We start from the raw sequence: 24,097 nt of genomic DNA on the forward strand, positions 1-24,097 counted from the left end.
AGTTTCCTCCAACACTTTAGATCAAGTCTCCAAATATATTCATAAGTATATGAAATAAATACAAAAAAACATATGCTTAAATAAATGCAGAAAATAAATAATTGCATGTCTTGTTTTCAACTAAATATATAAAAAACTTGATAATAAAAGATGTGTGATGAAAATAACTGGAAGATGTGACCTGTGTTTATATATCTGTGTTCACCTGTGCCTCAAAGCAGCCAAACTGCAGGTATGTAAACATTAAAAACACTTGACATGGTGTGACAAATAGACTTAAAAAGGATTTCAAAATAAAGGTACTGCATTCTTCTCATAGAAAAGTACAGTAAAAATATATTTTTTCTACAACCACACAGGAATGTATTGACTTGTATAATGATTTCCTCCATCATTCGGCTCCGCACATGCTCAGTCTGCAGGGAGCCTCAAACCTGCCTCCTGCTCCTCATGTTGCCAGGACAACAGACAGCGATCTGGCAGCACAGAGTCAGTGTCTCTTAGCAACAGATTGGCTATGAATCCCATTCCGACCAATCAGGAGCCAGGAGCCTGTAGAGGAATTCCTGTTGCTGCTCTCTAATGTGTAGGAGGAGGGAAAGGGGGCGAGGCCACAAGTCTTGAGTGGTAAACAAAGCATCGTTCACTACAGAGTTTTCTATAAGAGGTGGCTCATACAAATGGTCATATGTGGTTTGTTGTCAGGCAGTATTTGCTAACAATAACTCACACACTCACATGAATTGGACATTTTTCTTACATTTTCTATCTCGTGGTTGAAAAATATATGTGATGGTTCTTTTCTAGCAATTATTTAACACACAATTTACAACATTTCTTTTAAGATGAACTTAAAAATAAAGGTTTTCCTCCTTGTTTGTGAATCTGTGGCTACAAATGGCCAAAATCAGTATTAAGCTCCTTTAAAATAGCCTACCATGGACTCTTTCAGTAATGCTCCAATCAGAGACAGAATACATAAAGCCATGACTCTTTGACTCTGAGTTTGACTTTTGCTAAGGTAGAATTCTGACACATAAAAAACAAGGAAGTAGATACCACTTCATCTTTTGTGCACACATCAACTTTACATACTTTAGTTGTAAAGTCCAGTTTTACATTATATGCTGCTCCATCACGTTTCTGAAACCAGAACACAGTGCAGAGACTTTTACTTAAAATGTCCATGTCCAGTATTCATATTGATCGAAAAGCAATAAAAAAAAGGCAACAAAAGAGGAGGGAAGGAAGCATGAAGGATCCTTCTTCAGAGGTTTTGCACACAGCCCGGGGTATCAGTACTCGCCGTGTCCTTTAACCCAGATGCCAGAGGAGCAACTGACCGACTGTTTTCCACAAGTTCAAGTGAGCCCACAAAGCATTCTGGGAAGCTGTGTAACATTAATACCAGCTATTAATATTAAATCATTATTGCAAAACCATGCAAAGATAAAAAATGTGATTCAGCAACAGAGCAAAGTGTTGCAATATCTCTTCAACAATAACAATTGGTCTTCATTCCTGCAAAACAAAAAAATGTAAACTCTCGTCAAGAGTGCGGTAAAGAGATTTCACAACACAAAAGTATGCCTTTTTTTGTTGCAGCTGGTTCATTTGTTTGTTTGCTGCCTTTATAAAAGTATAAAGTCATGAATCTGGCAATATATTATGGTAAAAGCAATGAAATCATGTTTTCCAATGAAGATGATTTGAGGTCACTTTAGTCACAGGGACCTGTTGAATAATCATACAACCCCAGGTATGATGAGGATGTGGGCTTTTATGTAACACTGAATACAACTTCTATAGTTTTTAGCTTAAAATATCAATACGTAACCTAAAAAGAGGAATTTAAAAACTCATGTAAGTATTCACACCTTGAAAGCTCTTTATAACCATATCTACATTTTGTCAAACGAGTGAAGTGCAGCTTGTAAGTTTGAAGAAGTGTTTGCTCTCTCGTGAATGTAAAGTAATTTAAAACAAAGTCAGTGTAAGAACAACCCAAGACCTCATATTACTCCTCTCAGCAATCTGTAGGAGATTTTCATATAAATATCAACATAAAAAACAACATTGCAATATCTTTTGCTGATTAAGATCGAACCTGTTATGTCTGTGTCTTATAAAAACATTTTGATTGGATAAACTTCCTGTTAAAGAAACATTCTTGTCTGTATTTCACGACCTGTGGCTGCCTGTCAGTGCTCAGGGGCTGTTAGTGAAATATAGCCTCAGGGTGGTATATTTAACCCTGCTGGGGCAACTCCCCCCTTTTTGAGTCCGCTCCAGGAGTTCCTGAGATGGGGGAGCTGGCTGGACAGGGGAGGTGTGCATGCGGAGGCCCAGATAGGGCCTGTGTAACCTTTCCTCCAGATTCCCTAACTAAGTTGAAGCGGCCTGCCCCACTTATATCACAAACAGGCTGCCTGTCATGCCTGCGCTCGACTCGTTGTCGCTGTAACTCCGCCCTCTTCCCCTGCTAGCTGCTGGCACTGGAGCTGCACTGCCACAGCTACGTGCCCTCATTGCTCCCTGAGGTCATGCTTATGAGTCATACAGAGGCCCAGCCTTCGTTAGTAGCAAGGCGCTGTCAGGGCCGGGTGAACACACCTGCTACACTACCTTCTGCTGCAGGAAGGCTGCTCACACACACACACACCAATTTGCCAATTTGGCACAAGGTTAAGGTATAAGACTTGTTAATAAAGGCAAGCAGGAGATGGAATAGGAAAAATCATAGATCTCACGCTCATAAAAATGACACAGGGCCTACTCTTGTTTTGACCAATGCATCTTGTTAATAATGACTTGGTAACATTACTGAAAACACCCTTTTCATCTCGTGGCTTCCAGAAGTTTGTTGGGACGTCTGACTCATTTTTCTTTGTCCGTATGCAGTTAGTGATGTAACAGCATATGTAGGTCAAGACAAACTCGAATTCCCTAACACTTCACTTCTGTACATCAGGGAGTGATCTCATAGAAATGGTCGGACAACAGGCCACAGGAAAAAATAGCCCGGCATACATTAACATTAAGTTTAAAGAGCATATTTAGAGGAGAACAAAGCACAATATCCTTTCCCTGCAGCCAGGACAATAAGTTATCAGTGCAGGGCATCTGTAGACTTGAATGCATATGGAAAAGTCTTATTTATAGGCCTAATATATTTGCACAATAATAACATAAATCAAACATCTGATGTAGTCCATATGGATATAAATGTAGCAATGCTGTTGGCTCCACCCAAGAAGTGGGTTGAAGGTATGAAGGGTATGAAGTTTAATAAGTGGCCTGTAGTCTGTGACCTGATTTACTGTGAAACATAAATATTAAAATATCTGTTTTTGGAGTCATAATGATTAAATATTTCAGTGGTAACATGGGCTGTAATTATACAAGAGATTAAATAAAGCATTATACTCACTTTGTAACTTGGTGACATCGTGTTTGTGTTATGAAATCTGTGAAGTGAGGCTCATAAAGAACTTGTTTTTTTTTATTTTTTAAGGCTGCACAAAAAGCTCCAAAAAAACAAGACAGAATCCCGCGCCTCATCTGGCCCTGGTGATGCATTCAAGAATTGTGAAAAAATTGTTCAAATGACTTTCATCCAGGCCTCTCACTTCCATGTTGACAATAAAGTTTCAAAAGTCAAGGTTTCTTTGGATGGGCATATTCCATTAGTGAAAAGGATTTACATGCAATCAAACTAGAGTAATGTGTTTATTCCTGATTTTGCATTACCATTAAAGTATGTGTGCGCAACATGAATTAATCTAGCAAACTCAAACTTTTCTTAAGAGAATTTTAGCATTTGACATCAAGTAGACCTGGACTAATGGCCAAAAATAGTTTTATTCTTAGTGTGTTTCAAAACATTTTATAGAACAGTTTAGAATTGCAGGCTGTGCAGCGAAGGATGAAAGTGTACATAAACCCATATATAAGCACGCCATTTTTTCCAATTTAAGCAACTCCAATTGAAATCCTTGGTGTTCATATAGTTCATAATAGGTACAGAACATTATGGAAATTTACATTTGATCTCAAAATGGCTCTACAAATTGTTCTATAAATTAGGATATTTTCAGCTGTCAAGGCCAAACAGAAGGATATAGAAAAGCTGCCAGAATACTTAAATATACATAGGCTACTATAGTCCAATATGATAAAGTCTCAATTTTGAAATATATGAAATAATAGGAGAAAAATAATGTTACATTTTAGATTAAAAATGCACAGCAACAAAACAGTAGGCCTTATCTCTGCTTTTGACTGCTTTTGCTTTTGGTTTGTATACTCTGTCGCAAAGTTGCTATGTAGTCCTTTCACTATGGCTAGAATTGTGTTCCTTCCTTAAATACAACTATTAATCAAAGTCATTTACAATGCTGCATGTGGGTAGATATTTCTAATTATAATTTTCTGCTTTTAATAACAAGAATTGTGGCCTTCAGGTCGTTTCAACCCGTTCATTCCCATAACCACTGAACGCAGCATAGACTGGGCCGACCTTTCGCCTAGTTAAGCGGACGGCAGTTCATCGGGTTTACCCTGACACTGCTGACTCTCACGACCACGCCCACCAACGGCCACGCACCCTATTTCCTCCAACCGTCCAGCGGGCATGCACTGTTCACGCGCTGCCTGTTCTTGGATTGGCCAACGCTCCGCACACACTCAATTGTGATTGGCTGAGTGTTGCCACCCGCCGGTGCGTGTTGTGAGTTTTGTTTTTCTTTTTTTTTCATCTCCTCCCCATGTTTTACACACACAGCTGAGAGAAAAGGGAGCCAGTCAGAGAAAAAACGACCTCAACCCTACCCTAGCAAAGGCAGCAGCACTGGCAACCGCCGTCTCTTTGTTCTGTTCGGGCTTTGACAACAAAAAAGTGATATTTTGGTATTTTATTCCTTAATGCCATCGCGAACATTTACAGAAATGGACTCAAACGGGGTAAGTCAAATTTTTAAAACTATTATTTCAGTTGAGGCGAGACATGTTTTTTACAGTTCTGTAACATTCACTTGTTTACTGAGTGAATTCATAATTCGGTACTCAGGCAAAGACATCAGCTAAATAAAAAATGTACTCACAACTTAATTAATATTATTTTTATAAAGTCAGCGTCCCACTAATGCCAAATTAACCTCCATAAATCAAACATTTTAAACGGTGTCTTTTAAGGTTACTCATAAGTCACTTTTATTGTTATTCCCTATTCAGAAGATGATATAACCCATCTATCTGTGTTAATCTAAAGTAAAATAGTAATTTAACATATACGGAAGCCTGTCAATATCGTCATATAGTTTCATATAGTTTGGTTTCTGTGGTCAAAATGTTATATGCTTTGTTAACTGTAAAATTAAATTATAAAGTTATAACATACCAAGCCTACTTCCTGATGCAAACCCGCTTTATGGGGATTTCACATGGCTCATCTCGGCAGCACGTCACTGTTTGGTCTATATTTGGCAATGGGAGGTGTCCTGGCGCTCAGCCAAAGGCAGTGCATGCTGGGCCGGGGTGTAGTCACCCACACCCCCTTTCCCTTATTGGCAGCATCATGCAGTTTGGCCCGGGAACTGTGACAGAGCAGATGATAACTGGAAATAGATTTCCTCCCCAATTCTGGTTTCACAGAATAGAAACACTCCCTTTATTTGCCTGTAAGACACGATCAGATATGAGTCAAAGTTGAGTAAAAACAGCGTATAATGCAAGTGAAACAACCACGATAACCAAATGATGTGGCAACACTGAAACACTTTCATTTCATTTCCTAAGTCTGATGATCATGTATTGTTCCTTTCAGACTGAGTACATGGATCATTGTGGGTCCTACGCAAAGAGAAGGAGGCATGACAGCGAACAGACAGTCTGTAATGTTACCTCTGGTCTGGAGTACACAGACCTGGAGGCGGCTGAAGCGCTGGTGTGCATGAGTTCTTGGGGCCAGGGCCACTTTATCAGCAGCAACAGGCCGACACCCTGCAAGCCCCGACCCCTCACCCCGGCCTCAGACTCCTGCGACTCCCTCCTACCGCCAGAACTTCCAGAGCCTCCGAAGGACTTTGTGTCCCTGTCGTCCCTGGTAAGTGACTTATTATAATGCTGTACAGGCAAACCATTGAGTAATATGTGTGTCAATCCTGCATGGAGTTAGCCCGCTTTGTCTTAAAAATTGGAGCTGTAAATCACAAAGAGCTGTGAAACCATTCTGATGTCTGATTAGCAAACATATTCCATAGAGTTTAGGTTTGCATGAAACCCTTTTGATGTGAAAACATAACAATGGGAGCATGGTTTATGACATGTGACCAGAGCAGGTGAGAGCTGCTGCAAGAAAGGCCTTGATACAGCAAGAGGGTGTGACCTCCTCTCTGTTCAGGGTCATAAAAAACCTTTGAGTTTATTGCTCAAAATCGTCATTATTCCTGCGTGTTTGCCTCCCACCTGTGATACTAATCTTGGCAAACACTTCATCCTTTAAAACCACAGAAACAGTCTTTTAATGCTCATCTCTCTCGTCTTTTTCCAGTGTATGACCCCCCCTCACAGCCCCAGCTTTGTCGAGACTTCAACATCCAGCGCTGCCCCGGCTGTGGCCTCGCAGCACTGTGTGCCCGGGCTCCATCAACCTGTCCTGGCACCCATCGCTGAGAAGACCCCCTCCCTCCCTCCTCGTTCACAGCCCTGCAGAGCTATGGCTACCAGCGTCATCCGCCACACCGCAGACAGCACCCCCTGCCAACACCGCATTCCAGTGGCCCCCAACCTAGAAAAAACAAGAGACACAGTACCGGCTGTGACGCTCTGCCAGCAGCGACAGCAGCGCATCACAAAGACTGAGATTAACACACCTCCACCTCTTCCTGCTCTGCTCACAGCCGCCTTAAAAACAGAGCAGCAAGCCAGTCCCTCAAAATGCTCTTCGGACAGTGTCTCCACCTTCTCTCCTGTTAATTTCCCACCACAAATCAGCCCACACACTCCGCCTGCTCCCACAACCCTGTCCCCGCATTCAGTCACCAGCCCTCAAATCTTCTGCCAGATGTTCCCTGTCAGCAGCCAATCAGGTATCATCTCAGCCTTCATCCCCAGTGCAGTTCAGACATCCAGTACAGGGATTCGGACCGCCGCCACGCCCATCCTCCCACAGCCCGTCTCCGCCAACGCCTCCTCTGTCCAGCAGTCCCTCATAGTGGGCTCGGCGGTCCCTCAGGGCACGGTGATGCTGGTTCTCCCACAATCCTCCGTCTCTCAGGCCCCTCACTGCCCTCAGACTGTCATGACGCTGGGCAACACCAAGCTGCTACCTCTGGCCCCGGCCCCCGTGTACGTGCCGGCGGGGCCCAGCGGAGGTACGACAACCACAAAAATTGACTTTTCCCGCAGGAGGAACTACGTGTGCAACTTCCCCGGCTGCAGGAAGACTTACTTTAAGAGCTCACACCTCAAGGCTCACTTAAGAACACACACAGGTGAGGTTTACAGCGTATTCACCTGTTTTTGTTAATGATTGGGAGGATGTTGAATAAAATCCAACCACGGATGAGTGTTGCATCCTGTTTGTGAAGCAGTCCTTGTCATTCCTGATGGGAAGAGAGTGAGCTCATTGTTATATCTCAGACACGGCATGGTGTCGTGTGAAGTGTTTATGACTGCGCTGTGACTCATTTGCTGACTCTCCTGTTTTTCTCTCTGTTTAGGTGAGAAGCCCTTCAGCTGCAGCTGGGACGGCTGCGATAAGAGGTTCGCCCGTTCCGACGAGCTCTCCCGTCACCGGCGGACACACACCGGCGAGAAGAAATTTGTGTGTCCCGTGTGCGACCGGAGGTTTATGCGCAGCGACCACCTCACCAAACACGCCCGCCGACACATGACCACGAAGAAAATTCCCTCCTGGCAGGCTGATGTTAGGAGCCTGAACAAAATGGTGGCCGGAAAAACACCTTCCTCCAAACCTGGCCTTGCTACACTTAGCATGCTGGTGCCTGCAGGCTCACAGTAGACAATGAACACTGCCATCTTTAATACTCCCAAGATACCACAGGGACACCGGGAGCAGCCAAGCACACAAGGCTGCTGCTATTTTACTCATGGGAATAAAAGAAAAACATGCACTGGACTCTTTGTTTTGCTCTCTACTGCTTATTTGTACATGTATTTTTCTCCTTTGTTTACTTTGATATAACTGATAATATGTATGCACTCTTGCCAAAGCCTTTGTATGAAGTTGGTCTTATCCATTTCACCTTCTGCACCTCTCCTACATCATATTTGGGGAAAAGTTAACATGAAAAACTATGTAAATATGAATATTAATCATCAGTACTATGATTATACCATGATTATATCTCCCTGTCTAACTTTTCATATTATTTAATACATATTTGTAATAAACAAAAGATTGAACCAGTCATTTTTTGTGCATCTTTTGATCTTTTCCAACATCTTATCCAGGAAAAGTCCAGGGTCTCAGTATAGTCAGCAATCTTTCCCGGTTGTCTCATGCAGAAATGCAGTGAGTGGTTCCTGCCCACATCCTGTGTGCGTCACACTGTGACTCCCCCCCACCACACTGTCCTCTTTTGGTCTACTGCCTGAATGAAATTTTTTCTGTAGTTACAAAAGCTCTTTTTTGGTGATACCATTTCCGATATATAGTGTTCATTAGCTGGAGTGCTTGATGAGTTAGAGCAGACTGAAGAGACAGCCTTTGTTAAGAGTTCATGAATTGATCATTTGAGCCCATTCAGCTCCATCACGTGGGGACAAGCAGGCGGTGGGGCTGTGTAATTCTTGCATAATACACCACTGACTTTTATTCATTCAAAAATCCCTAATTGGACTGATATAACTGGCAAACACGTGCCAATTTTGTGGTCAATGGATACAAATGAAATGATGTTGTTAATAAAGACAAGACCACCCCTCACCATATAAATTAAGATGGAACATGGTATTTTAAACCGGAAAAACTGGGCTGATTCAAGTGGAAATTTTATGAATTACACAACAACAACAAAAAAAATTAAGATGCTACTGGACGTAGCGTTTCTCTGCTCTGCCTCCATCCTCCCTGTCTCTCCCACACATTCATAAGCAGTGGTCCCATACCTAGTAACAGCACACCCCTTCCAATCAGACTGAGAGAAATATGAACTGTTGGGGGTGCGACCAATCACCTCTCTTCCCTGCATACCCGCCCCTTTGCCTTACTGACCGACATACTCCCTGGCCGCGCGCCACTTGAGTGGTGGTCTACAGCGACACCTGCTGGAGGAATCAAGTCATTTCAACATTTACTCCTGTACTGAACAACGTCAAGGTTTTGGACAAACTGTAAGTACGGCACTATACAGTAAATGCAACACATTAAGAAATCCGAAAAATTATAATTGGTCTTGTACATTTTTTCCATGTTGCTAGATTCTAATACTTTTTTTTAATTTTTGCAGTACTAATCTCGAAATTGATTTTTGCAGGGATTTTGTAATAATAACATAAAAAACAAACAAAGGGACGGACAAACAAATAAAAAGATGATAAAAATCACGGTTTATTTAATGGACATTATATAATATATATTATATATATTAAACTATACCTTGTTGTCACATTTTCTATTCATACGTTTTTGTGAAATTAAAACTATGAGGTTATAATGACTTAAAAGAGTAAAAATAATCATTATATTAACCCATGGCCATCATATTGTTTTTACATTTACACTTATGGTTACATTTTGTAATCAAGCTAATCATTGATTTTAATTTAACTGAGTTATTTACAGTTAGGCTAATTGTTGTCTTCTATTGATGCCTTATTTATATCACATAATTTAATGATAATTAAGCAATATGGAGTATGAATTTAACTGTGGTGGAAGTATTCAAAGTTTAAGCTGTAATGCAACAATGGAAAAAAAAAGTCTTGTATGGTTACTCAAGTCTTGATAAAGTAAATTAAATCAATTCATTTAGGCTAAACCATAGTAGATGAGGGGTTTTCCCTCCACGATTGAATTAAACACGAGGTTAACCCCAAATTATATATCTATATGTATATGTATATGCATATATGTCTTCTCTAAGCTCAGCTGTTTTACTTGCAGATGTGGGTACGCCACTCTCCACCATGTGGTGGACAAATCCAAAGAGGATTGTATGGAGAGCTTCTTCCTCAGTGAGACGTGCAAATACCTTTACTTGGTAAGTTACAGCCTGAGGACTCAACAATAGAGCTCTGTTAGGGAGTAATGTGAGTACATAAAATAATAGCAGTATTTTAATAAAAGCAAATTGGTCTAAATGTTATGTTATCCCAGATTTAAAGACTTAGTAGTAAACTGTTTATTTCCGAAAACCTGACTGATTCACAGAAAAAGACCCACACTGTTTCTCAGGGAAGCATTTCCTTGTTGCACCAATTACCCCCGCGTTGCTATGGTTACATTAATACAACTTGAACGGTTTGTGCTAATGGGGAAACGCAACACGAGCTAAATTAAATGTAAATGGGCATAAAAAAGACATTCAATGATTTTTTTTCAGCAAGGATTTTTGTGTAACTGTTTTAATTGAGCTTAAATCACTCTTGACCTTGTTTTTCGGACTTTTAGCTAACAAAAGTTGTGTTGCAAGTTTGGTCCGCTAACTCCATCCGTCCCAACATTTCTGTTTGTTATATTCAACATGGAGGTTGGAGACAAGCTTAAAGAACTAAACATGACAGCGGATGAAATCGACAGGATGACCCAAGCATTTAAAGACGAGAAATTCCGGGAAATGCTGCGAGATTACGCCGAAGAGTTATCAGACCCTGAGAATAAAAAACGATATGAAGAGGAGATCAAACTTCTGGAGCAGGAGAGAGGAAACACGATTGAATTTATCCACCCGGAACCATTCAGGGCTCTCAAGACGAGTGTGAACGGCAAGCAGAAGTGTTTTATCAACATCTGTGGCAATGAAAAAGTTGGTAAACCTGAATGTAAAGCGGGTACCTCGGAGACTGGCCGTAGAGGGCAGTGCTGGTCCTTGCCTTACAGTCTGCACCCAGGGAAACAAAACAAGGATGCAAAAGGAAACAAGATCATGATCTATGATGTTGTTTTCCACCCTGACACTCTGCACATTGCAAGCAAAAACAAGAGATTCATGGATATGGTGGACAGCACGGCCATTGAGGGAATCCAGAATACTTTTGAAGTGACTCTGGATAAAAACAACGTGAGGGAGATGAGCACAAAATATAAAGGTACACCGCAGCCTTGTGTAATCAGGAAACCCATACCTGGATGTAAAATCAAGGAAGCCTCAGACACGCCTGACCGTCTTGCATTCCCATACCCAAATGAAAAAAGCCCTTCAACGTCCTCACAAACAAAAAATGTCGATACACCGAAAAGCTTCCAGAGCCAACCTCAGAAAACAAAAGAGCCAACCAAGCCAAACTGCACAGTCAAATATCGATCTTTCATTGACCTACAGGACTTCAGGTGTTCAAGAGACTCAACCCAAAGCCCGAGGCCCAAGGAGATAGTGGTTACCATCGACGTGCCACTCCTTAAGGCGGTCACAGATGCCAACCTCGAAGTTACAGAGAGAAATCTGCTTCTGGAGTCCAAGAAACCAGCCTACAGACTGGAGCTGCCCTTAGCCTACCCTGTGGACGAAGATAAAGGAGAGGCCAAGTTCAACAAGAAGACAGGACAGCTGACGGTCACACTTCCCGTTCTTCCTTCTAATGAAGCTTTAGAGTTTGCTGTCGGGCTCCACAAGGCTGGAGTTAGTGATGGAGAACGGCAGGAGGAGGAAAAAGAGGCAGAAGAGGAGGATAAACAGGAGGAAAAGGAAAGGAAAGGCCAGAAAAGAGAGGAGGACGAGAAAATAAAAGTCAAGGAGGATGAAAGAGATACTAAAGAAGAAGAAAGATGTAAGGAGAAAGGAGAGAAGCAGATAACAAAAGGAAAGAATAATGAAGATGAGGAAAACTTACAGAAACGAATACAGTATGGAGACAGGGGGATAAATGAGCATAAAAACATAAGTGAAGATGTTTGTGACAAAGCAGCAGGGAAAAAGGATGCAGGTGTTATAAGTTCTCAGGGTGACCAACGCATGGATATCTCTCCTGAAGAAGAAGAAAACCCTGAAGCAGAAATCCAGCCTGATTTAATCACAGCTGAAAATTCACGTTGCATTATTAAAGAGCAGGGAGTAAGTCTGGTGTCTACACCCAAAATTAAGACTCCAAACATCAAAGAGGAGACTGAAATGACTGAAGAGGGAAACCTGAAGGTAAGATAAATCCTGACCACTGTTTGAGTCGTGTTGAAGTTACAAGCGTGTGTGATTAAACTAATATCTTCTCTTCTAGGTGGAAATAGAGGCTGCATTTCTACAGCACAGCACCAGTGAGGAATCCCAGGTTTCTGCTACCGCTGTGTCTTTTACACCAGATCATAGCGAGAACATAAAGGACAGCTGCATTTCCCAGAGGTCAACAGAGTCCAGCAAGATGCCTGCAAAAGAAGAACCCAACAAGACAAGCAGAGAAAGTTCAAGCAACGTAGTCACCCTCCACTCTGAGGAAGTTTTCACAGGATCAGAGAAGCAGGAGGAGATGGAGAGAGCGGACGAAGACGACCTGTGGACGGAGCAAATCATCCGAAACCAAGAGCATGACGGGAACATGGCGCAGCCTGTGTTACTGAGGGAAGTTGATGAAGATGGAAACGAGAAGGTCATCAGTGATCATTCCACATCTGCTGGGTTCATCTTTGAGAACTCCCTGATGTTCGAGCTGGACTGAGGACTGTGCAATGATCAGAAAAGGCTGTAATATTTTCAAAGTAAAAGCATTTTCTTGTGTTACAGCAGTTTTGAATGTAAGTTCATTCATCAAAATAAGTTCAATGTCCAAAAATAAACAACTTAAGACAAGAGAATGAATACTTTTATTTGATTAAATTCTCACATAGATATTTATATAAAAAATTGTGGGTCATTAGAACAGTAAAAACAACCTCCCTTCAGCCAACGCTCCTGGACCCTGAGGCACTGTGAAATCTACTTCTTCTAGTGTTTTTATTCTCCTGACTAGTAAAAGTGGGTCAGTAAGGGAACCTGCAGTTTGCTCAAAGACGCAGGAAGAACAGAAAAGACAATGTAGGACAATATGTCGTTTTGAGTCAGTGTTGCTGCCAACTTGAAGTGTCACTCAGTTACAGCTGGAGCAGGTACAAAGGGATTAATGTGTTGCTTTTAACCTATTTCAAATGTGTTTGAAGTGCATTATAGGTTAAATGGAAGTGTAAAACAGAAGCACTTTTAAAAAAAAACAAAGCTTAACAGAGTCAATATTCTCCTTTCATTTAAAGGCATTCATTACCAGAAAACTGCAGATCCTTCAACAGATTTATTTTGTGGTTGTCTCATCAGATACTTTCCTCTCACAACTAATGCATAAAAATCCACAGCAATATCCAGCTTTTGGGTGTTTTTCCTGCCATATGGAAAGTGTTCATCTGACTCCTCTCTGGAGGGAGTTATCTAAAAATTCAGAGTAGCAGGACAGCGAGCAGAAGTGCTGCTGCACCGGAGCGTCCGTGCCCCCCATGTCATCCACCAGCACCACCGTGTGAGAGACCTGGTGCAGGTTCATGCTCACCGCCGTCTTGATGTAGAAGCTGATGCAGACACGGCCGCAGTCGCAGGTCTTGGATACTTCAAGGTCTCGACACAGGTGTGCAGGGATGAGGTGAGGTCCGTATGGTATCCTGTGTGATTAAGGAAAACGATCAGCTCTAAGAACGTTTGAAAAATAAGATTCTGAACTGAGCATGTGTGAATTCTTACCTGAGGTTGGCCACAGCTCTTGAAGCCAGCTCTTGAAGAGGAACTGGGAATTTAAGTTTCATGGTGTGGTCCAGAGGGTTAGGTTGAACAAACGGATTTCCAAACAGATCCAGGTTCTCCAGACTCAGCTTGCGAAAGTCAGCGGGCAGCACGGCCAGCTGGTTGTGCGCCGCCGACAGGAACCTCAATTTGGAGAGTCTCCCCACGTGGAACGGCAAACAAACGAGCTCATTGTCGTCCAGTTTGAGGTTCACTAGTTCTCTCAGCTGGGTGAACTGAGCGGGGAGGGACCGCAGGCGATTCTGGCTGAGGTCCAGGATCTGGAGGGTGCGCTGCAGGGTGGACAGGCAGAGGGCCTCGCTGAAGGCCTCCAGGTGGTTGTTGTTGAGGACGAGCTCGGAGAGGCAGCCGAGGTCACCGATGGTGGCGGGGAGTTTCTTGATGTGGTTGTTGCTGAGGTCTAGTTTGCGGAGAGCTGCAAAAACAAACCCAAAGATAAACACAACTACTTATAAAGGGTAGTTAAAGGGGGTATTTTAGCTAGTATTGCATTTCAACGAAGATGGGGCACTTGCAAGAGTCAAATAACTTGATGCCTCATTTTCCATGATTTAACTCTTTGGCTTTATTTGGCTTCAACATTATAAAAATCTACAGGCAAAAATCAGTATGTAGTCAAAAAAAAACATCTTCTCACTTTACCTTTAAGGGAGAGCATACGCATGTCCACCCGGGACAGTTTGCAGTAGGAGACCTGCAGCTGCTCCAGGGAGTAGGGGAAGTTGGAGGTGAGCGGGTAGTCCTTCTTAGAGACGATGGTGAGCTTCTTCTTGGGTTGCTCTACGTCACGGGCGCGGACAGGAGTGAGGGTGGAGAGAGGAAGGCTGCTCGTGTCGCTTCCTCTGTCTGCCAAGCGAGCGGCTGAGAGGAAGTTCTTCAAGCTGTTGGCATCAGCCTATCAATCAATCAATCAATCAATCAATCAATAAAGGCAAAGGTGGATTAATGGGATAATAGGTGACAGGAACAATAGACCAGGGTCCTTGAAATATCTAACCTACATTCACAGGCCCGAAATATCTTGACATACATAGTTTAATGAACTTTTCTGTTGGGAATATGTCAGTCTAATGTAATGTCTGACCATTTAATGCACTTTTGTGAATACCTGTGTACATATGCAGTATACAATTACAGATAAACAACCTCTGAGTTGGTCATTTACGCAAATTTATAGGTTGGATTTTGTGGCGTTGATCTTGCTGTTTTTAAAATGGTGGCCCTATAGGTTAACAGAAGTATGGTTTATGGAGCTCCTGATTTCCCTGTTCATCTGCCTAATGTGTTGTCAGTCTGCTTGTGGGTGTGTGCGCAAATGTAACAGGTTGAACTATGTCAGGATCTAGGTGAAAGGTCACCATTGCCTCAAAAAACCAAAAACAGCCAGGAGAGCTTTAAAGCAGCTGGAAACAATGAGGCTGCTGTGGCGCTGTCTGTCCACGCAGTCAAAATAACATCATGAGTCTGTCTAGTTGATAAATGAGTGAGTGGAAATCTTTTTTCTCTTGCGTGAGAAACTTTGAAGGAAATGAGACAGAAGTTGCTTCATCATAAACCTGATGATCGTGTCCTGGGCACAAAAAAACAGACCAGTCGTTGCGTATAAACACAAGACTGTAATCATGCCACGTCGGACGTGATACCTTGCTCAAGCAGATGTCAACAGCTGGTTCCTTTAATCTCACGGTGGCCTTGCCTTCCTCCACAAACCAAGTGAAGAACTTCTCTATGTTGTCTTTGAGCTGCAAGAGAAAGTGATGGAAAAATACATTTCACAATGTAATGCAGACGGGATTGCATCATCGTTCAGTGATTCACTCGCTCAACGAGTTCAGACAGGAATACTGAATGATGTTTACAGAGCTATGACATTTTAAATCAGATGTAGGAGCTTCTGAGAAGTACCTGAAGGCAGCATTTGAGACAATGAAAACAACACTTCTAGGGTTTCCTATCTAGATCTTTTATGAGAAAGAAGATGATAAATAATTGAATAAGTTGATTTTATAAGTGACTCAGGGGATTGAGTCAATAGAAAAACACTAATAAAGTCAATAAAAGTTGTGGGAATGTTTGGCTGTTGCCTGGTTCACAATGTCTATTTAAAAAGAAAAAACAATAGCTGATTATCTGGGTATTTAACTTACAAATGAATAACATGAGTATTTCGCTGGTTATGAAACGGACTGAAATTAATTCTGATTACTCTATATGACCTGCAAAAGCACACCAGACCACCAGCGACAAGATTAATTGATTTTTATATAGTTATTTTAAATGCCTGGTGGGGTGTAGGTGTCAGATGAAGCAATTAACTGCACGCTGCCTTTGTTTACATTTTCCAGGGCAAAAATTTAAAGTGAGTGATATATATAACTGTTGAAGAAAGCAGGATCACAGGAGCTTTAAGTATGTAAAAGCTCAGAGAAATGTAGCATGTAAAATCTGTTATAATATCACCTTATCGTTCAGAAAGGGTCTCTTGTTAATGCTATTATACGAGCAATATTCAGCCTCCAAATTGGTGCCAGGACAAGACCTACTGTGTATCAAACTGTTAGATTATGGCGAGCAAAAGTATATATTGTTTTATGGACCCAAACAACAACAATCACAGCACCACAAATTACATGACTGTGGTTCTTTACTTTTCTTATCCCTTTAAAGCGTCTTGAACCAGAGGACTTACAATTGCACCTGCATGTTAAAAGGACTAAATCTCGCATCATGCCTTATAGGCAGACACTACTGTTTACTTTAAAACCTTCTGTTCCTGTGCCTGTAAAGGGTTGGTATTGTTTGATGAGGATAGCCTTGTGTTGTCAGACTTTAGCTGGCCTTGAAAGGCTCTTTGGGCGATAAATGAAATACCTTGAACTACCAGCCTAATTTGGAAATCAACAACAGTGTTCACACACATAATTATTATCAGGCAGCAGCAGTACAGTAGTTTGTACAGTGATTTACAGAAGACAGGACAAGTAACAATAACAACACACTGACCTTGTACTTGGAGCCTGCTCTGTCTTTAGCTGTGCAGATCATCATGTAAATGTTGCTGCGTTGACTCGTCTTGTCCAAATGCTTCCCGATGGAGATCACGGCTCTCGTGCCCTTTCCTCGACTCTTCATTCCAAACGTGGGGAGCATACGATTCACCACCTCGACATCACACTGCAGCTTCATCGCAAACCAAACACTAGAGCCAGAAGTCCGGCTTAATGCCGAGTCACAGTGAACAGATGGTCTGAATGCATACCAGAGAAAAACTTCCGCGAGAAAAGTCACGCTAGCTAGTAACTTACGTCCTGCAGCTAGTGACACAACACACATCCGTGCTCGTCATGGATGTCAACAACAGAACAGCTTTCTTCACATAACCGCAAATAAACCGCACAAGAACGGCTGTGGATGACACTACACACAGTCTACAGCCAGTTTAATGAGCCTTTGACGGGCAACTGTCGATACCTTTACAGTATTTCAACAAATTGTAAAGATCCGGGATAGTTTTCGATTGTCAGTTGGTTGGTTAGCTGCCGTTAGCATGATCTCGCGCGCTGGGGAAGTGACGTCAGGGTAGAGGCACTCGTTAACTCAGCCCACGAGCGCGAGCCGCAGATGGACGGACAGACCCGAGTTTGGTGTCAAATTACTTTTTAATAAGTGAAACAATTACGCGGTGGTTTATCTGACAACAAAAAACAAAAGACTTTAATAAAAATGATTTACTTACCACTTAAAATCATTAAATATCAAATGTTGCTCTAAATGATCTCCATGACAACCGGGCAACAAATTCCTCTGCTGAAGAGGACCGTGAGATGCAGCTGAAACTTTGTATAAAAATATTAAGTGTATATATAAATATAAGTGTACAATGGGATCTTTATTTTCTTTCAGTAGGTTAATACTTTCATGCTCAGTCTGTAAATTAGGTAGTAATCCTTTTATAAGTTAATTATGTGTCAAATAAAATGTAGTAATATGATTAAAAAAAATGCAAATAAGATAAGTAGTTGTGGCAACTGTGATTTTACATTTATTTTGGGCTTAAATAGATCTGTATTTGAACTTAACTTAAAAGGGTAAGACGTTTACACGTTAAATAGTATTTTTGCATTTGACCTTATTGAATTTTTTATTTCATCTTTTGCTGTAATTCTCAACAATTTCCTGTATTTGCCTTTGTACTTATCCTTTAATTGGCACAACATTTCAAACAACATGCTGTATCTAACCTTTTTTTTTTTTTTTTTTAATTTATTTCTATACCACTCTCTATCTTGCAGCTACAATGGGGAAATTGTTGGCTCAATGAAAGTGGAGTCACACCTTGGTGGTTTTTTGTAGCTGCAGATAAACATAAGCACAAGAAAAACATAACACATGCATACAATCCAGTCATGCTAGATGACTCCCTTGTATTCCTTGTTCTATGTAAGAAAATCATTTAACCTCACAGGATACAAGTAAAGTGATTCATATACCTCACATGTCTTGTGATTGACATAAAAGAAATGGTAAATGGACTGTGCTCATATAGCGTCTTTCTAGTCAGTCTGGTCACATTCACCCTTTCACACACTGATGGCAAAGGCCTAAGTTCCAATCTCCAATAAGAATCTATTATAGGCATTCATACACCGGGAGCATTTTGGGGTTCAGTGTCTGACATGTGTTTGACATGTGACTGTAGCAGTCAGGGATCGAACCCCCAACCTCACATTTGACAGACGACTGACTCTACCACTGAACCACAGCGATAATAATCCTTCAGAAATGTATTGCTTCCATTTTGACATTCATTCCATGTTCCCCACTCGATAGAATCTTTAAATTTTTTAATAAAAATATTTGGAAAACACACAAACAAAACAGAATGCTCTTTGGTTTCACTTTGCTGATTATAAATCAACTTAAAGACAAAAATACACCATTGGTAATAACATGCAACTTTTCTTTTTTTTCTTCCTTGTATTGTTCTTACATGTGCTCAACACATAACATATATGAGTTCAAAGTAAGTAACTGGTGAAGCTTTGTTTCCTGTGTTAAAAAAATATAAGTGATGAAAACAGTGGGATGCTGAGGTGCTGCAGTTTTCATGTATCAGTTTTCAAGTGTGCACCATTTTATTAGATTTGACAGTTACGGTCATTGTACACACTCCTATGACTGCAGAGTATGACACTGTCACAGTATCCCAGTGCATTTAGATACACTTCATATAGTTTGTCCCAAACCTGCAGCTGTTTTCACATAGAAATACTGCCTGCAATTTGACCTTTGACCTTCCAATATTAGTGATTTGAGTCATCTAAGTAGGTCTCTTTATGTCCCTCACAGAGCTGTCTCCACACAGGATGACCCTCTCCTTATATAATACCGCCTCACTTCCCTTCCGTCCTCGCTGCCGCAGCCCTCTGACCGATGCACTATGAGAACCGGAAAGAACCGTGCGTCCCTGTAGGTCGGCGGGCTGTCGCTGAGTGCCAGCTGGCTCGAGTCGGACCTGCAGCACTGCTCGTCCACGCAGCAGGGCTCAGTCAGGGTGCTGCTGCGACTCCTCCACAGAGCCACTGTGCGATGGGAGCCGTACATGCGGCACAGGGAGAAGCGAGATGTGTCCGAGGAGAGGTGGGATTGGAAAAGCGCTCCTCTGCAGGAGAAGATGGAGGAGCAGGAGCTGGTGATGGTTCGCCTCCTGCCTCCTGGTCTGCTTGGCTCGCTGCATCTCTCGGGGTCGTCCTGGTTCTGGAGAGCGCCGTAGCTCTGGGCAGTCGAGTCCAGGAGGAAGCAGTTCGAGGAGGAGGTGTTTTCTGCGTCTTGTAATGAGTTGGAGTCCGCTGTGCTCATGTTGATCAGCATCGCCTCGGAGTAACTTGGAATCACCTGGCGGTTACAGCGAATGTGCCACTCCATCTCTGTGCTGTCCAACGTGTCGACTCTTGGAATAACACAACCAGGGTTACTCCTGGAAGGCCTGTCTTCTTCTAGAGGAGAGGAGCTGCTGTGGCTGTACTCCAACCCGAACAGTTTCTCTATGCGGTAGTGCACATAAGCAGTGCGGTACTCTACCAGCACCCTCAGAGGCCAGGACAGCATCAGGAAAGCCGCCAGCCAGAAGGCAACATCGGACGTGTACCAAGGCATCCTTTCTGGGTCTACATACGCAATCAGGTTTTCTCTGAAGTCCATGTTCTTCAGCTGCATCCCCTCTCTGGCCTCCATGTAATCGTCCAATCCCTCGATCTCCGAGAAGAACCTGGCTCTCTGGTTGAGGTACTCGTTTTCTGGACCGGCCTCGGTGAAGCTGAAACATTTGGTGAAGCGAAACCGAGTCGCAGAATGTCCCTCCAATCCTCTGAGTTCCCGCGACACGTCTTTCATCCCACTTCGGCTGAAGTCAAACTCCCCCTCGGCCACGTGGGTGTTCACTCGCTCATGGTAGACCTGCGTGGTGGTGTAGGCGTCCCCGTTGCGATATCGGGTGACCTGCCGAGTCCGTCGCACAAAGTGGTAGCTGATGGCCTTCCACCAAATGCAGGGTTGGGCCTGTTGCATGCGCAGAACTCGCTCGTACACGCTGTCCACGTCCGCTTTGCACTGCAGCTCGCTCCTGGCTCTGCAGTGCCAGCACTCTGCCAGGTAGAGCACGTAGAGCATGAGCAGGAAGGCAAGGGGGATGTAGATGTAGCCGTCAGAGCAGGGGCTGTCGTGGTAAATCATCGAGTGTCCTCCGACGCCAAGTCCCGCGGCACCGCGCAGAGAGGAGGTGAAGGAGGCCGTGAAGGAGGAGGTGATGGCCGGGTTGAAGCTGATCTTGGTGACCCGGGTGACTTGGCACCAGAAGACCACGCCCAGGCAGCCATACATGAGCAGAGAGAGCAGCAGGCAGCGCCAATGGGAGTCCCGGCAGACACAAGCACCCAGGGACTGCTTCACCGGACGCTGCTGCAGAAAGAGAGAGAGAGGAATGAGGAATGGGCACTTAGAGCGATGAGGAAACACGGCGGTGACATTATGACTTGCAGTAGAAATACAAATGAACGAGGCTGTACTATAAATTGACAGGTTTCCCATACCTAAGCAGAAAATAAATCAACTAAAGGAAGCTCAGTGGAATGCAATTAAACCCTGTAGTGTCCCCGGGAGGCCGTGAGTCAAAGCAGCCGACAGACAAAATATTAACTGAGGTGTTTGCAGACATCTATCTCTGAATTTATTTGATTGATATTGAATCAGGTAAATCTGTCACAAGGTGAAAACTTTGATATTTGAGAGTCTAAAATCTTATCATGTCTCTTAAATCTACGGGTAAAGAGAACCTTAAAGGCATCTTGAGCATCAATTAAGCCAAAGCATCATTGGCTACAGGTAGTTGACTTAAAAACAAAGCATTTCCTCTAATTTATGAATTTTCTGATTTTCTTTGTAAGGATAAATGTGTTTTTAGATGAGTTTTGGTTTGTTGGTTATAAAAAAACTTCCTACTTTCTCACATTTATAGCTAAATTATGAGTAAATAAAATAATCAATACATATTTGGTAATTGCAGCAGCCAGTATAGGCTCATGCATACGTTCATGCATTTAAACAGAGGAAATATACTTGAGTATTTCCATTCAAAGCTTCTACATACTTTTATTTCATTACATTCCAAATTAAAATATTGTACTTTTAATTAATTTATTATTTTAGATTACAAAATCAGTGTGTGAATGTGTGTGTGAGAATGGGTGAATGTGACATGTAGTGTAAAAGCAGCTTTGAGTGGTGGGAAGAAAAAGCTCTATATAAGTGCACTCCATTCACCATTTAAAATATGTTTGTAATATCTGTTATATATTAAGCTGTCCGACAGTATGAATAAAGGATTAAAGTAGCTCAACCTGGACCAGAGTCAACATTAAGATGCTGCCTACATGTTATCACATCAGAATTAATATTGTAAAATGTAAACCTACAATACGCTGAAAAGTGCTGATTAAACATTTTGAAAATGGGGCATGTAGTATAGTATTCTTAAAGTGACTTGATGCTACTGTAACCTTAGAAAACATATCTGAATACTTCAGCAGTCAACACACAGCACACACACCTCTGCTCCACACTTATCTGCTGCGTGTCGGGTGTTAGTGCAGAGACGCCAAACAGAAAGTGCTCACATTTGCAATACTGACCACAGTCGAAATTGTCCCATTCAGCAAAGACTCCTGCCTAAAGCTATTTAATGAGCAACACTAACAGTAAAAGAAGCTGGAGCATAAAGGGATCTGCAACATTAAATCTGCAGGGAGGACAGTTTGGGAGTTTCACACTGTAAATCTGTCACATTTGTCTGGATTTCTGAAACACTTCATGGTGCTTTCTCATATTTTGTCTGTTTCTTTTAGTGACAAACCTCCCGACGAGCTCCTGTGTGCTTGAAGACTACCTCTGGTGTTTTATGGAGTGAAACGATTTATGTTGACAAGCGGCCCATCCATTACTGCTCTGACAGAGGGGAGGAGATGTCGCTTTGCTGGTTCCACCGCAGCTATTTATGAAGCAAACAGGGATTCAATTCTGGTGGACCAGAGAGCAAGGACTTCCTTTTAGGAGCCAAGGCCTCCTGACTGTGGAAATATATTGTAATCAATGACCTTATTTGTTATGCTATCATGTCTTTATACTTAGTTAATATGCAAGATGTGCAAAAATACCTGTTGGCTGCAGATAAGTAAGACTTTTGTAGACGTTTGTAGCTAAATTGTGCTTAAATATACTCCACAAGGCAAAAAAGTACTAAGCAGCATTATGTAAAGTAAGACAACTTGGTCTTTTTTACTGTCCATCCATCATGGCTGGCTGCACACAGCCAATCCCCCAGATGGAATCACAGTAATTACTGCATGACAGTAAAGACAGAGGGCACCGTGGAGCAAACACACACACACACATGCACGTACACTTAAAGGACTGATCAAGAAATACATGTTTGCTGGTTTAATAATTCTCTGTGGAATAAAAAAAAACAATTGCATGACTTTGTCAGTAAGAGTATCTTTCCACATCACTGGATTCTACTGCCACTATGTAAAATGGACTTTTCTGACATTTCAGCAAACAGAGAGGCTGTTTGGCTGCAGGTGGAAGCACTGATGGCACAGAGAGGATGTCAAAATAAGACTTATCTCCCAGTTAGACTAGTAAAGAATCAAAATGCATGTGTTTTGCATGTATATGTGCTGTATTTTTCAATGGTATTTAATAATAAATGGCAACAATGGTCATGGTTTACAATTTCTGTTATTTCTCATACTTTCTAAAAGTAATTTATTGATCAGAATACACTGCTTCTTAGATGATTAAGCTTTTTGTTTAAGTTTATAAATTAAAAGAAATGCAAGGAAGTCTACACCATAGACTGTGTATAAAAATGTCTTCACCTACCTCCTCCAGGACATCACTCTCAGCCGGTGAGTCCTCCTCCTCCTCTTCTTCCTCCTCCTGCTCCTCTGTCTCAGCATCATTGGCAGCGTTGACAGCTGTGTCCTCCGCAGCAGAGTCCAGATCTGAAGAGAGCATGCTGCACTTTTCGCATGTCAGAGGGGGAGATTATAAACTCACTCCCTTTTATTCACCTGCTCTGTCCCCTCTTTTTTGTGTGCCTCCTTCAGCCCCACAGCGTCTGGGCCGGAGCCAGCGGGCTGCTGCTGCTGCTGCTGCTGCACGGAGCGGGGATCCCGCGGTGGTCCCGATTGACCGGACGGAGGGGGGCGGGGTTGAGGGATTTCACCGCAGCAAAGGCAGCAGAGGTTGACCATGATGCAGTCAGTGAAGGTTGTAGTCTGTGACAAGTAGTTAAAACCTAATAAGAGCAAACATCACAAAAAACATCACTGCATTATGTGTATCCAATGACCTGAAGGAGGAAGGAAAAATAACGCAAGATGTAGCTCCGATATGTAGTAAGACCTGGGCGTCCGACAACATAAATCACCGAGGATGCATTAAAATATTCGCTAATATAACTAATTTCAGATTGCATGCCTTCCGAGCCTATAAATTGCCTTGTAATTTTAGGGAGAAGGAGGGCGGTGTAGTCGGAGAACAACCGCTACGCCTTAATTTTCTTTCTACGCTGACGGAGCTTTTATTTTGAAGGTAGAATT

At 42.4% G+C, this 24,097-nt stretch overlaps 4 protein-coding genes across 4 annotated transcripts; 2 read left to right on the plus strand and 2 right to left on the minus strand.

Annotated features, from left to right (window-relative positions):
* Positions 1-4,791: 4,791 nt before the first annotated feature.
* Positions 4,792-8,432, plus strand: LOC138591552 (Krueppel-like factor 11). Its single transcript, XM_069662184.1, has 4 exons — positions 4,792-4,962; positions 5,825-6,103; positions 6,551-7,493; positions 7,722-8,432. Exons 1-4 carry the CDS (start codon positions 4,924-4,926, stop codon positions 8,021-8,023), a joined length of 1,563 nt encoding a protein of 520 aa, XP_069518285.1. The 5' UTR covers positions 4,792-4,923; the 3' UTR covers positions 8,024-8,432.
* A 2,277-nt stretch (positions 8,433-10,709) lies between these two features.
* On the plus strand, positions 10,710-12,831 carry LOC138591217 (protein kintoun-like). Its single transcript, XM_069661737.1, has 2 exons — positions 10,710-12,317; positions 12,397-12,831. Exons 1-2 carry the CDS (start codon positions 10,710-10,712, stop codon positions 12,829-12,831), a joined length of 2,043 nt encoding a protein of 680 aa, XP_069517838.1.
* A 127-nt stretch (positions 12,832-12,958) lies between these two features.
* lrr1 (leucine rich repeat protein 1) lies at positions 12,959-17,484 on the minus strand. The gene is made up of 5 exons (XM_069662090.1): positions 16,941-17,484; positions 15,581-15,679; positions 14,580-14,832; positions 13,878-14,352; positions 12,959-13,798 (listed from the first exon to the last, which is right to left on the minus strand). Exons 1-5 carry the CDS (start codon positions 17,268-17,270, stop codon positions 13,543-13,545), a joined length of 1,413 nt encoding a protein of 470 aa, XP_069518191.1. The 5' UTR covers positions 17,271-17,484; the 3' UTR covers positions 12,959-13,542.
* A 1,174-nt stretch (positions 17,485-18,658) lies between these two features.
* Positions 18,659-23,960, minus strand: LOC138591484 (transmembrane protein 151B). Its single transcript, XM_069662099.1, has 2 exons — positions 23,376-23,960; positions 18,659-20,894 (listed from the first exon to the last, which is right to left on the minus strand). The coding sequence occupies exons 1-2, from the start codon at positions 23,508-23,510 to the stop codon at positions 19,281-19,283; spliced, it is 1,749 nt and encodes a 582-aa protein (XP_069518200.1). The 5' UTR covers positions 23,511-23,960; the 3' UTR covers positions 18,659-19,280.
* Between the last annotated feature and the right edge of the window lie 137 nt (positions 23,961-24,097).

The sequence above is a fragment of the Semicossyphus pulcher genome, unplaced genomic scaffold, assembly GCF_022749685.1.
Source record: "Semicossyphus pulcher isolate SPU_LCO1_2020_fin unplaced genomic scaffold, fSemPul1.0.p SCAF_14, whole genome shotgun sequence".
Classification (NCBI taxonomy): domain Eukaryota; kingdom Metazoa; phylum Chordata; class Actinopteri; order Labriformes; family Labridae; genus Semicossyphus; species Semicossyphus pulcher.

What these genes read in the sequence shown, in the direction of transcription:
- LOC138591552 (XM_069662184.1), top strand. Translation starts at nt 4,924, where the DNA reads ATGCCATCGCGAACATTTACAGAAATGGACTCAAACGGG. An exon ending in CAGAAATGGACTCAAACGGG is followed by an intron (nt 4,963 to 5,824) that starts GTAAGTCAAATT and finishes TGTTCCTTTCAG; the next exon opens with ACTGAGTACATGGATCATTG. An exon ending in TTGTGTCCCTGTCGTCCCTG is followed by an intron (nt 6,104 to 6,550) that starts GTAAGTGACTTA and finishes GTCTTTTTCCAG; the next exon opens with TGTATGACCCCCCCTCACAG.
- LOC138591217 (XM_069661737.1), top strand. Translation starts at nt 10,710, where the DNA reads ATGGAGGTTGGAGACAAGCTTAAAGAACTAAACATGACAGCGGATGAA. An exon ending in CTGAAGAGGGAAACCTGAAG is followed by an intron (nt 12,318 to 12,396) that starts GTAAGATAAATC and finishes CTTCTCTTCTAG; the next exon opens with GTGGAAATAGAGGCTGCATT.
- lrr1 (XM_069662090.1), bottom strand. Translation starts at nt 17,270, where the DNA reads ATGTGTGTTGTGTCACTAGCTGCAGGACGTAAGTTACTAGCTAGCGTG. An exon ending in TTGACATCTGCTTGAGCAAG is followed by an intron (nt 14,833 to 15,580) that starts GTATCACGTCCG and finishes ATTGATTGATAG; the next exon opens with GCTGATGCCAACAGCTTGAA. An exon ending in AGAGCTGTGGCCAACCTCAG is followed by an intron (nt 13,799 to 13,877) that starts GTAAGAATTCAC and finishes TTAATCACACAG; the next exon opens with GATACCATACGGACCTCACC.
- LOC138591484 (XM_069662099.1), bottom strand. Translation starts at nt 23,510, where the DNA reads ATGCTCTCTTCAGATCTGGACTCTGCTGCGGAGGACACAGCTGTCAAC. An exon ending in AGAGTGATGTCCTGGAGGAG is followed by an intron (nt 20,895 to 23,375) that starts GTAGGTGAAGAC and finishes CTCTTTCTGCAG; the next exon opens with CAGCGTCCGGTGAAGCAGTC.